General features: G+C 38.5%; 1 protein-coding gene across 1 annotated transcript; it reads right to left on the reverse strand.

Moving 5' to 3' along the window:
• Positions 1-249: 249 nt before the first annotated feature.
• Positions 250-13,505, reverse strand: LOC139719753 (uronyl 2-sulfotransferase-like). Its single transcript, XM_071631142.1, has 8 exons — positions 13,400-13,505; positions 12,536-12,717; positions 8,559-8,684; positions 7,184-7,278; positions 6,500-6,647; positions 3,105-3,205; positions 2,454-2,620; positions 250-634 (listed from the first exon to the last, which is right to left on the reverse strand). Exons 1-8 carry the CDS (start codon positions 13,503-13,505, stop codon positions 468-470), a joined length of 1,092 nt encoding a protein of 363 aa, XP_071487243.1. The 3' UTR covers positions 250-467.
• Between the last annotated feature and the right edge of the window lie 241 nt (positions 13,506-13,746).

Here is a 13,746-nt window from a genome sequence, read left to right on the forward strand (position 1 = left end):
ACCTAGGAAATCATCTAGGCAGTTATAGACGCAATTCCACAAAAATTCATTTTCATGAAAATTACACATTCCATCAACTTGATACTGACATAATGACAAAGGTATAGTAATCATTCCCCCTGCTTTCTGAAAGTGGTTAGTGAAGTGCTATATCATTGCGCTAGAAAAGTGAAAGCATGTTGGATTGTCTTTATAATTTCTTTATGTTGTTGTCCACACGATGTCATTAACTCAAGTAATCTCCTTGTCGACTGGTTCCAACACCAAAAACTCATAACTTTTGCATCGATTGTCCGATTTTCCTTAAACCGTCACTGATGTACGTGCTCTACTAATGTTGCTGCTTTCACTCAATCCACAGTTCTCTCCGGGTTTGGTTTCCTTTAAGTCCACACGTCACGGATGTGTTTTATTGCAATATTCCGAACATGCTTGATTCGGTAGACTAGCCTCCTCTTCAGTCGGTGTCACGAATAATTGTGTTCGACAAAATGAAGCTCTTTGAGGAGCGCGTAAAATCTTGATCGCGCGTAATGATAGAATTCGTACTCGAGCTGCAGGCGTTCCCGCATGGTGGTGACCGTCCAGGATGACGGGGGAATGTGGTGGTAGGAGTGTGCCTTAGAGCGGAAATCTGGAATTTAAATTGAGAGAGTAAAATCAATGGAATACAGTCAAGTATGAATAATCAACCAGTCCACCACGCGAATGGCAGTATAACATGCAAACAAATCTCTTTCGTAAGCCACTTTTGAGTAATATCACTCCTTGTCACCAAACAACTTGTGCCATTATCAATCTTGATGATACCACTTGATTTCACATTGCACTTTACTATTGCTTATTCGAAGTACTTCGCATAGCAGAGGAATCTATCAAAGAGAGTGGGTTTGCGTCGGTGCGGATTTGTGCTTGCAACGAAATTTGGCAATTTAATCAGGGAGGTGCTAGAGAAGGAGAGACAACTACTGCTCTCCTTTGAAGTCATGCGCGGCACCGCCGAGTAGTTATGCGTTCAATTACAGGCATTACCCATGTGCTTTGACAAAAGAGAGCATCAGTAATCGGGACTAGCGGTCTCACATTTAGAAATACTTGCCCCTACTGCAATTCGCTCTCTCTTTCAATGTGATGGCAAGAATGAATTTGCGTACCTTGAATTGGAGAAGCGAAACAAAATGCAATGTAAAACTGACAATTTTAACAGCAAATAGTTTAAAAGCACGCTGGAACACGCTTTAGCGGAGTGCTTTATTTGAAAGATTAAAATATCCAAGATTTAAAGATAGAAAACTAACATGCAGAAATGTGCGCATTATAGAAAAATATTAGGTTTTTAAGAGGGCCTAATTTTCATTTCATTTCGATATGCGCATTAAGAAGAAACTAAAAAAATACATGTTTACAATATTGAATTCTTTCCTAAACTACAGTGTATTCTAAATCAATTCGAGTATTTCATTTTAAATTTTGCGGTAAAATAAAGCTTGTAATTCAACGAAAGGTGAAATGCGTTCTTCGTCTCCGAACTTTGTCTTGCAACTAGAGCGGTGCCGAGCATGACTTCAAAGCGTAGTGGAATGCTAGACATCACATTGTAACGCCTTGAACTCAAACATGTGTTTGCATGAATTACGAAGAGTTGCCACTCCATCTCTGTAACACCTCCCAGATTTAATCTTTCATTCCCAAAAGGATTTGACAAAGGTTAAAAAAAAAGCCTGACTTCATTCCTAATAGGAGATACGGTGTTCATTTTCCGTAACGCTTTAGTACAAAGAGATACAACAAGTGTCTCTTCAGTCGTCCATTCCTTGGTGATGAATCAAGTGAAATCGTTATTCCTTTCCCTCTCCTGACTACTATACAGTCTCAAAATACCATTATAGGGATATTATGCAATTATTTTAGGTACAGAAATGACAAAATTTCATATTTCCGCTGTATGAATTAACAACAACAACAACAAAAAAAAACCTGGCCGTAAAGCCACTAAAAATAAAAAGAAGAAAATTAACGTTATCTCTGATTTAATTTTGGTATGGGAATATGCTTTTACCTGTATCAGCTAGAAATAACATTTTCCCCTAATTTCATATAATACATTTTGAAGAATTGTATTGAGGGCATGACACATTCAAGTCGCTCATTTGAATATTAAATGTTTTCCCAAAAAATGCGAATGTCAAAATGCCATATCTTCCTTTAAATTTCATATCCGATTTTTTTGGTCATTTTTGGAACATTCTGTAGATATGTTTTTTCTCTTTCTTTTGAAGTTTATTTCATTTTTGGGATGGATTTCCTCTTTACTAAAGCGGGAGATACACCCTTGAAAGGAATAAATAAAAAAAAATGAAGAAGTTTACGCAAAATGGTCTCGACGCTGGAGAGTTTGAGTCTCTGTAAATTTATGGCCGACTAAATCCGCGGTGATCATCTGTTTGGCCTACCAGTCTGGGTGTTCAGCTTCGTGTATGTCTTCACCATGCCAGAGAACATGAACGGAAAGAGGAACTCTAGCGCCCTCATCGTCATATTATACTCCTCCACCAGACCGACGAGAGTGTATTGGTCGAGATTTCTTTTAGCTTCGTCTAACGTCCACTTCGTTGGTTTCCTAGAACATAAAGCATGATAATGCAATATTATAAAGCACAAACGATACACGTGTTAAATCGCTTTACGTGACAAAAACAATATTCTACACACAGAATATTACAAACTAATCTTGACGTATTTTAGCTACTATAGTAACAGAAGAATAATTAGTCTTACCTTTATTAAGTGAATGGATAGTGTGAGTGATAAAAGCATCCTTTCACTGGTCTTTGGACACACCAAAGTACCAAAAACCTTAATAAATGAAAAAAAAAGCTTTCACCTTCGTACATACTATTATCTGTTTTCTGTCATTTTTTTTTTTTGTCATCCATATAATTAAGATAATTGACCACAGAAGTTTCTTTAGGTTAATTTGACGTCCATATAGACGTGTTATATAGGTCGAACTAGTTCACTGTGTGTACGGTAGAGACAGTGATTGACCTTATAACGGTCAGTTTGGAAAGGAATAGTGGGGTAAGCATGTCTTTGATTCTCACCTACAGTTTGGATGATGGCCGCAAAAGAACCCCATGATGCGACTCAATGCCTTGGGTCCTGTGCACGAGCGGCGATTCTGGCGGACACACTCATCAAATGTCTACAAATGGGAAAAAAATGACAAGAAAAACGAAATAAAAACAAGACAAAACAAAAACAAAACAAGAATATGTAGAAGAGAGAGAGAATGTGTGTATGTGTGTGGTAGGTACCTACGTGTGTGTGTTTGTACGCAAGAAATAAAGAGAGAGGGAGAGAGAGAGAGGGAGAGAGGAGGGAGAGTGCCGGCGTGACAAACTACTAATGACGAATTCTAACATGTTGATTTATACTGACGAACTAGTACCTATTTATCTCACTATCAATATTCGATAATCTGATTCTTATCAATATTGTTTTACAGGGTTCTATTATGATTACCACTCTCAATATGTTTGCACTTTTTTCCATGAATACATTATGATATGATTATTCTGTTATGCATGAATATATTGAATTGAATAGTTTATTTCCACACGTTCAGTTAAAAAAGACATAAAGACAAAATGAATATACAATCATGGTGGAGGAAATCAACAGTAGGCAATTGGCCTCTCGAGGCTGATCCCATGAGCAAAAATATATGTACAATATCAAAACTGTATGTCATTATACACTGTTTCATAAATCGCGAGTCACATAAAAAAGAAACCGAATTGGCAATGACGAAAAGAGAACATCCAAAAAGGAAGGAAGCAAGACATGCCAAAAACGAACAAAGGAGGCGGACAAAATAATTTTAATGGGCAAGAATTATGATTAAATGCAATTAAAAAACACACAATTTGTGCATACAATATTCTATAAAAATCTGCATAAGGGCAAACAAAACTACACATAATAACAATACTGAGTACTATTGAATATACTGTGCAGCTGTATAATCGTGAATCTTAACCTGCTTCTACAGTGTGTATGTCGAGCAATATCGGGAGCCGCGCTCCGCCACTTTTCACGCATTTTATATAGATGATGACAGGCGGGGGAGGGAATATACCGAATGTTCCACTCAAAGGGTTTGAAATGATATTGAGGGAGGTTATAGCCTCCCGAAATAGTATTTCAAACCCTGAGGGTGGAACGTTTGGTACATGTTCCCGACAACAAAAGTCATCATCTGTTATATTATTATGGGTTTGTCAAATACGTCAACGTCAACCACTGCACCAGCAGCACAATGCACTCGATCGCTCGCTCGCGCAGAGCCAAATGCACTGTGCGCGCGCGGCGCGGTCCTACGTAGGCCTCTGTCATTTGTTACATGAAAATATTTTCTCATGGGAGAACATTACAAGAATGTTCGCCCATGGGCGAACATAACGAATGTACCTCCATCACGTGAATGTGTTTAGCCAATCACCAACCGGTATTTGACTAACCCATTTAATATAAAATTATGTTTCCTGTTCTGCCTGAGTTTGTGACAAAACTTAGGTGCGACGTGTGAAGTGATCCGGTAGAGTACGTACAATTATTATAAGACATCATTAAGACAAACCGGTGCAGCAATCCACAACGGTTGTAATCAACCCTTGCTGTGACGATGAGTCACATGTACACAGACAGATCTCATACAAATACCTGTCTTATGGACAAGGCATTAATGCGAAAAGCAGAGAGTTAAGGGCAGGGACTAAATAGGAAGTCACATAGCGTTCGCAGCTAGTAGAGAAGAGCTGCGACGCAAACACATGATATAGTGATATCATAAGATGTTCCCCGGCCATCTATCTGTATGACGTAATCGTTTATATTGGCTAGCGGATTGATCAAAGGATCAGCAATCATAGATTGACAAATTGGGCTTCCGGTGCAGAGGACAAGTCCATTAGGCCCACCCTGGTAATGGCCAGACTCTAGCGTGGCGCATGTATCTAAGGCTGAAAGATTATTAAACGTGCATCAACAATAAAGTAGAAAGTTTATGAATATCATCATAATTGCTTAATTGTTTCCGTCTGTCTGCAGGGTAAAGCGGTAATAGCTTATAAAACACCTGTAAAAGTATAAGAAAAATACCCGTCTAGCTCGCCTCCTGCAACGTACGTGAGGATAACAACATTTTTAGTTCATCAATCACAAAAGAGCTGTTACATGAAAACGTGAATCGATTCCTATATACACGAGGCACGCTCCGCGACTTATATCTCACCTAAGAATTACTACAAACTTCCATTTATTAATCAAATTTCAATGAAAGGATAGACTGAGGTGTAGATGCAAAGTGACGGATGAGAATGGTACTTGTTTAAATCGCCCTCAGAGAGTCACAGGGTTAAGTAATTTCACAGGGGGGGGGGGGGATCCATTAATTCCGTAAAGGCGAGGCGCCTTAACAAAATTAAAGGGGGCGCACGCGGCCCTCCATTTTTTCTTTTTATTTCTTTTGTTTTACCAAAAATTAAAGAGGGGACGCGCCCCCGTTGCCCCACTCCCCTCTGAATCCGCCATTGTATAATAGTTAACATTTACACTGTACGTGTGTTTGTGTTTTTAATGAATAAGGCCAAAGTAATATAACAACTAACTAGTATTCAATATCAATTCTGCAGATGCAGCCTACATATTAGTGGTTCTCTACCTGCTATGGAGTAATATTCAGTGTCTCCAGGAATCATGTAATGTCCTTCACTCACTTCTGGCCATTGACAAACATAGGGATTATTCGTCACTGTTCGCAGACTGCACTTCATGAAATGCAATTGACTACAGTGCACCAACCTTATTACAGCAGTTTCCCCTTGTTCAGCTCTACGTGCCAATTTTTCCATTAAAATGAAATTTCCGGTAGACTAATCATGAAGACTGACGGAATGAATTAGGCATGAGGAAAACAAAAATCTTGGGCAACCTATCACGTGCCAGAAAACTTATGAAAATAATTAAAAGAATGTCTTTATCTGTATTCACCCTTCCTGTTCATGTTATTAATAATCCATATAACTGAATCTCCTTTCAAGTGCAATGAGTTCGTGAGTCTCTTCTTTCGAATCTACTCCTTTTCTTTTTACACGACGGCACCTACAATTGAAAACAGAAGAAACAATTTTCCCAAGAACGTGAGCACTGCATTTTCGTCTCAACTCTCGATCTGGGATTCTCAGAGAATGTAGGTCACGAGACTGTCAACAGCCTGACCTTTACCTACCTCTTTACCCGTAAATAGCCTTTCGCCAAAGCCCTCTTGCTGTATGGTGGTGAGCGAATGGGCATGATGGGGCGAACGACGTGAGCTCAGTTAAGTTGGACTGCATGCAGCCAGAGGGCCTTGACAAAAGGCTACTATACCCGCTGAGTGCAAGATCAAACACGACAGGATTCGACAACCCGATATGACCTCGGATTGGCCTCTCACCTCGTCAATGACTTCCGGTTTTACCCGTTTTCTCATCTCAGCCATCGCTTTGTCCGTCATCAGCCCGTCTCCATAGCGACTGAAATAGAAGCTGGAGACCAGACGATCCAACGGGTCACGGATAATGTTGATGAAGTAGACTCGTTTCCTAGAAACAGATGCAAAGGAACACCAAGAAATGATGTGCACAACTCGAAATGACGCCTTCCCAAGAGTTAAAAATGAGCCTCTTGAATTATATGATGAATCATAAAAGATGAACGTTTAGGAGACAGTGAATTCTGCCTGGTTTCAGGCAAGGTATCATAGTTACGAGAACAGAGATGAGAGAATTGGAAACAAAGGCTCAGAAATAGATTTCCATTTTGGGAGACAGTCAGGAGATACACGGAGGTATATTCTTCTATAGCATTATCACGATGATGGATCTGAATGGATTTTGCGGACTTTCCAAAAACAAATCTGACTGAAAGAGTCTATGTCAAATTGGAAACAAACTTGTCATACTATGAAAACTTTAGAGAAATGTTTTCGTAACATGAGACCATTAAGTGCTCCTGTAGGTTAAAGATTTCGCCAATTTTATTACGAGGTTGCGCGTAGGTTTGTTTGACAGGCATATTGACTGCTTCGTCGTTTAGAGTGAAATCTTGCTGAAGTATAAATAAATGCAGTTTGACTTACTTGCCAAACCCGTGGTAATGGACATGACCCTCGACAAAGGCTTTGGTCTTCGACTTGACCCCTTCCACAGTTCTGGTCAACAGCGGGAGCTCAGACTGTGGTCAAGGTAAAAGCCATTATACTATGATGACAGTATAATATTTTGAGTTTACTCATAGGGAAGCTCCAGACGATAGGAGCTGTTTAAGTTCTTTGTTCTGTTCCGCCTTGTTCGTTGTTTATATCGCTTTTCACAAATCTGATTCCAAGAATGTATCCATTATCTATATCCGTGAAGCTATTTAGGCATCACTTTTGATACATCACTCCCCCTCCCCCCCCCCCCTCTCTCTCTCTCTCTCTTTCTCTTTCTCCTGTCATTATTTTCCTATCGACCTCTCTGTAGAAACTTTCTAGCGTTCAGTATTTGCGACTTTATCAAGTTAGCATTGTGTGGTACTGACTCTCTTATTACACACATATTGGAGGGGAGAGGTAATAGAAACTCTTTGTAATGAAGAGTATGATATGACACATCATTATCTATATCATTTTATTTTTTGCTCTTCACTATTCTTGTTTTTTTCGCCAAGGTCACAGGGTAAATGCCGTTGGTCACCAGGATGTTACCATGGCATTTCATATCCTGTAAACAGAAGTTGCCTTCGAAACGAGTATTCATATCGTGGGCGTTGTGGTATAAAGTATAGTGTTATAGAGATATATTATGCCTATATTGTAGTATACGAAGCAGTCTATGATTTTTAAGCTAATAATGATTTGTTGTCGTCTTTCGATGACTTGCCATATTGGAGTAACATTTTTATAATTTGTCATGAACCACTAGAAACTTTTACGCCAATAAAATTGATATATTTGTTTCTCTTTTTCTCCCCCTTTCTCTCCATTGTCTAGAATATTGTCTAAGTTATATTAATTCATTATCATTCATATCTAAAGTCATATTTGTACAATGCATGTATGTTTGTGGCTATTATTACCTATTAATTGCAAAATAGCGGTATATTGCGGTTACAAGAAATGTACTTCCACTCTTTCATTGACATACTCACAGTAATTTCCTGATAAGGTGACATATTCTACCTTCAAAACAAACCACTGCTTACATCAGTAAACTGATGGCTGCACAATAGCTCACGGTGTTTCCCTGATGTTCTTAAAGGAGACATTTACTTTCAAAGTGTATGCGTGGATTGAGTGAATTTTAGTAAAATACATCAGTGAAAATTTGAGGAAAATAAGACAATCCGTTTCAAAGTTATGCAGCCATTGCTGTAACACATCTAGGTGAACTTGACCTTTAATAATCGCAAAAAGCTACACACTTTAAATTTCAAGAGAAATGAAAGAAACCTGCTATATATAGATGAGATACCTTGTCTGTTGGTGGTACCATGGAAACCGGACCATGGATTCCATTTTTCTTGGCAAGCCATTTCACGACTTGGAGCAAGGCCCGACTGCCACACTTCGGCACTCTGTTGTACACTACCGTTATATCCTGTTTGGTTGTCAAGGAAACAAGAAAACGTGATCATTTATACCTGAACGTTGCCACTGGAACACAATCTATATCCCCTTCTTACTAAATTTTATCTAACATGAAATATAAATATAACAAAAATAACAACAATAAAAACCTAAACAAATTAATAAACAAACATTAGATAACCAAACACGATCAAAATTTATGAAAAAACCCAATTTCAATCATTATATAAATGTTGTTTAATTTCTCGTATCACTGCGTCATGACATCACGGAAAATAAAGAATTTCGTGGCTTCGCTTGTGTCACGTCAGGTTTTGATGAAACATTTGCCATTAGTTTGATTTTTATGGGACTGCACATGATGTCTAAATTTGCCTCTAAATTTGCACTCTGCATTTGCACTGAGCACACAATATCCATAGCAAATGAATACTAGATTACTCACGCTAAGCAAATCACAGTTTCTTTTTTTTTACGTATATGAGTTATATTGTTTCTTTGTGACTGTATTACTCAAGGCCCAGTAAATTCTTGAGAAAGTAATACTTTTGTCTGAAGTGAAATGGTAAGCATTTGCAAAAAATACAATTCGCATCTATTGGGCCATTGGATAACCTAACTTCATAAATCACAGCAGCTTCAATCTTTCTTTCACGTGGGTGTAAGCTGATGTATTTCGAGATATAGCAATGGTAGCAAGGAGGACGTCGGGTGGAAGACAATACGATCCCGTCCAGAATATACCAACGAGTGGAAAAGAAGTACATACTGTGTATTCATAGGTGGAATTGGAGTGTCGAATTGTGAAGTGGGGCCTATTACCACTTGTTTTGATTACTCTGCGAAATTCAATCTTGTCATAAGTAATATACGTTAAAGGTCTTGTTTACCTTTTGGAACAGTGATTAAAAAAAAATCAAGATATGGCATTTAATGCATATGTATATGTCTGTTGTACCACAAATATCCTATATCATAATATCACATTATAAGATTTTCGCAATGAAGCCTAAAATATACGGAGATATCTGTATTTTTCTCCATAAACCATAACTGTACAGATTTTAGTCTGGAAACATTTTTATTATAACAATTGTTCACATTTTTTATATTTAACAATATTCAACATTGATTATACTAATTCAGATTTTTACAGTGGTTGTTTCTATCCCTAACTCACATTTTAGAACTGTTTTAAAGCAATAATTCTGGATTTTTGTTTCATCTGCTAATGGTAAATTATGCCTTTAGACAATGAATATGAAATCCCGGCAAACGAAATCTGATCTTTTATTTGGCTCAGTGAGTCAGTGAGGTCAAGCTTCTAGAGATTCTCGTCTTGAGTCAGAGGACAGCGGGTGACGTCACAGACAGGGCTTTTTAAGAGGCGAGCCTCTGTCTGGCTCTTGTCTTCTATTCAGGATTGTAGGTTCGATCAGTAAAGATGTTTCGACTTTGTATCTTAGTCTCTCGCACCAGTCCATAAAGCGTTAATCATGAAACATTATTTGCGTAAACGTTCAGATATCTACGTAAGAGATGCCTTGAAAATGACTGAAGAAATCATGACCAATTATGAAAGTACACATGGAGCGTTAAATTCGGATTGCCAAATCATGGTTTAAAGACTGTTGAAACTGAATGTCATTTTATTTATTTCGTCTTTAATTTATGTTATTTGGAGGACATCTGCATATTTACCATTCCATTCTTTCTACCTATTCCCCCTTCCTCATTATTTTTGCCTCCTCCTTTTTTTTTTCTTTCTCTCCTTCCTTTTCTGGGTTATCATCTAACTGGTAGCTAGACGAAAAGTCAGCAAGATACCCTCACACATTTTCATGTATGTTATATGAAATTCGGAAGAAAATAATTTTAGTTAATACAAGTAAAAGCATGTTCCAATACCAAGATATATCAGATTTAACATTTGATCTTTTTTTTTTTTATTTTGGGTGGTTTTACGACAAGTTGTATATCTATACATTTGAAATACATATGTAATGAGATTTGTGTCATTTCTCTTAACGATATGAATAAGAAATTGTGAGAGCATGACATCGCTAACTTGCTGATTTAAATATTCATGAGGAATGGTCAAGAAATGTTTCCTGAAAAAATTGTGAAATTTCAAAATGTCATATCTTCCTTATTTCTTATCCGATTTATGTCATTTTAGTATCGTTCTGTGTAGGGAATATTTTTTTTGGGTGGATTTCCTCTTTACTCCTCTCATGCTTGCCACAGTAATTACGTGTCCATAGGTTTGTGTGTGACATTTGTGCACTTCACTTGATTCATTGACACAGAAAGGGCTTGTTCACGAAACGGTAGCATTCTGCTGGCATTCAGTATATAAGCAACTCTGACTCATCACGTTTCGCTTCTTTATAAGCGCGAGAACCCAACAAAAGACATTGTCATTTCTATGGGCTTCACATTTCATCTGACTTCATGCCATTATATCGACTCAAAGTCATTATGCACTATTATACTTCCTCATTCCTAATGCAAGCTGCTTATATCATTCCCAGTGTTCGAACACGAGGCATCTCTTATTATCATGAACTTAATTACTCATCTTCGCACAGAGTTAATTTCGTCGAACAGCAGCAAGCATGTATCCAGTAGAATCATGGAGTCAGAAATAAAATTAATGGTGTGCACTTTAAAGGATCAAAATGTAACACAATACTCTAGGCCATTTCACAGTTCCAGTCTGAGCATGTTCAGATAAAGGCCATTGCAGACCTTCTCTTGAAATGGATTTGCAACTGAGGTATTGAAAACCTAGATAGGGCTTCATGACAACTGTCAGTGTTATAAATGAACAAGGTACAGATTGATATTTGCAGGTGAATGTGCATTCTTTTCAGCAACATAAACAAAAGCCATTCATACAGCACTGAGATGTAAATTACCACTTACTGCATGGCTGTTTTGAACTACTCTTCTCGCAGACTATTCCATGTATTGCAAAGTCTGTGGTTGGAGAGGTCATTGCAGACTAGTGCTATAACCGTGAACTGGCTTATCATAGTCGTGTTCTACTAATCCAAGCGGTTATCCTAAGCTTATTACCCCTTAACTGATGGGCTGAAAATTTATATCCTGGGGATCTATTTCGCTCTAATTGTCCATAATAACGTGGGAATACCCCTAAATCTTCTATTTGTACCTCTTTCAGCAGAAACATTGTGTGTTTGTATAACATGTTTAATCAGCACTCTGGCGCCCACCCGGAAAACCCGGAAAGTATAATGGGTCGACAAACTTTGGCAAAAAAGAATCATAGGGGTGGCAAGAATATAAGGATCAATCTATAGGGGGAACTAAAACCAGCAAGCCACAAGCCATGGGACGTTACGACCGAGCAGGACCGGCGTGGTATAGGCCGGCTAAGCAGGGGTAGGGTAAGGAGGGGGTATAGTCTCCTTTCCTCACAAAAGAGCTTTTGCATATTAACAATTCAATTGGAAATCAACGAATTCTTTAACATCACTTTTACATATTCATAAATATTAAGATAATATCCATGAATATCGCTTTGATTTATTAAGCTTACATTATAACGCAATAAGAAAATGTCATTAAAACACACCTGTGAGAAATGATTATGGTCAGCATAGGGGGTCCCTGAGCTCCAGTATCGTTTTGCTCTTAATCTATTAATTTATTACTGCCAGTCATAAATAACAGGTGTAGGTTTTTAAAATGAAAATTGAGATTCATTCCTCCCAAAACTCTATATGCCATTTCAAGCAGAAGCCATGATCATATCTTCTAGGCTCAAAATTGTGATCAATTCCAGACTATGACTAACCTAAAATGGCATCAATCCAAGCAAAGGAATTAACCTACGTCCTGTAGAACTGGTACACCGTAACGGGAGTCGCATGGCCTCTGCAAAATAGCCTCAATTTCGGAAGAGACGTTCCAGGCAGAAATCCGACTGATGTATCTCGGTGTCGAGTTCGCCTCGTGGGCAGTGCATTGGCAGGACGAATGTTGTGAAGCGAGTCGTTTGCTGCCGTTCACAATACCTTGAGCGTTGAGAGTATGGATGAGGGGAAATTATAAACACAATTCCTATAGACTCTTTGCGAGTTAAAGGTATACGTCCTAACTGAAAGCACTAATTATTTGAAGGGGAAATAATTATATAACTATCTTGCTACGTGGCGGCTGACTGAATAGATTTTGTTCTATGAGAAAGCAAACTAAGTCTTTTGCCCCCCCCCCCCCCCCCCCCCCGCCTGCCGTTACTCACAAGGACGTGCAAGACACGGATGGGTGGTTCTTTTCTCCACTTTCCTTTGAAAAACTTTCTTCTCTAATTCTCTGAATATAACTGCTATCATATTGCTTTTACAAATGAGCAGCTTTATTTCTAGCAGGGCTAGGTGGCTCAACTCGATCCCTGATTCTAGCGAACCGAGCAAACAAATTCCTTAGCTGAAGAAAAGACAAATGCTATATACAAAGTGAATGGCAAATGAGAGACTTCAAATTTATAGCTTTCTACAAAAGTCTGTGCAAGTGGATTGAAGACCACTGTAGGCCCTTTACATGGGCTTTGATACTATATCTGTTGAGTGACAAAAACAATACTACAATTTGCTTGCGTAGATTTGGTAACATCAGCATTCTTGCATCCAGAGAAATATACTGTACAATATCATTACACGACATGTCACAGTTTTGCCCACTATCGAGTACACTCACCAGTAAGGTTTCCGTAAAATGAAATGCAAAGCCATCCGAGAGTTGCCGCTGCTGTGATCACCGCTATGGCCTTCCAACATTTGCTAAACCGCACAGGGGACTTCATGTCGATGATACCGATGCGGAGCGAGAGAGAAAGAAGTCATGGCCCAGCTGACACGAGCGGAAATGAGAAAAATTGATTCATAATGCTGTTCCCTATCGATACAACCACACTGTACATGATATTATTATGACAGCACCGTATCGCGAAGATACATGTACAGTATCACAGCAAAGTCGAATTCAACACAAGCCATGGTGCCTCGACGCAAACCTCCGAATTTCACAATACATGTAGTTGATTG

Source organism: Diadema antillarum, unplaced genomic scaffold (genome assembly GCF_040938485.1).
Source record: "Diadema antillarum isolate AM-2024a unplaced genomic scaffold, OU_Dant_1.0 scf00000114, whole genome shotgun sequence".
In the NCBI taxonomy this organism is placed as follows: Eukaryota; Metazoa; Echinodermata; class Echinoidea; order Diadematoida; family Diadematidae; genus Diadema; species Diadema antillarum.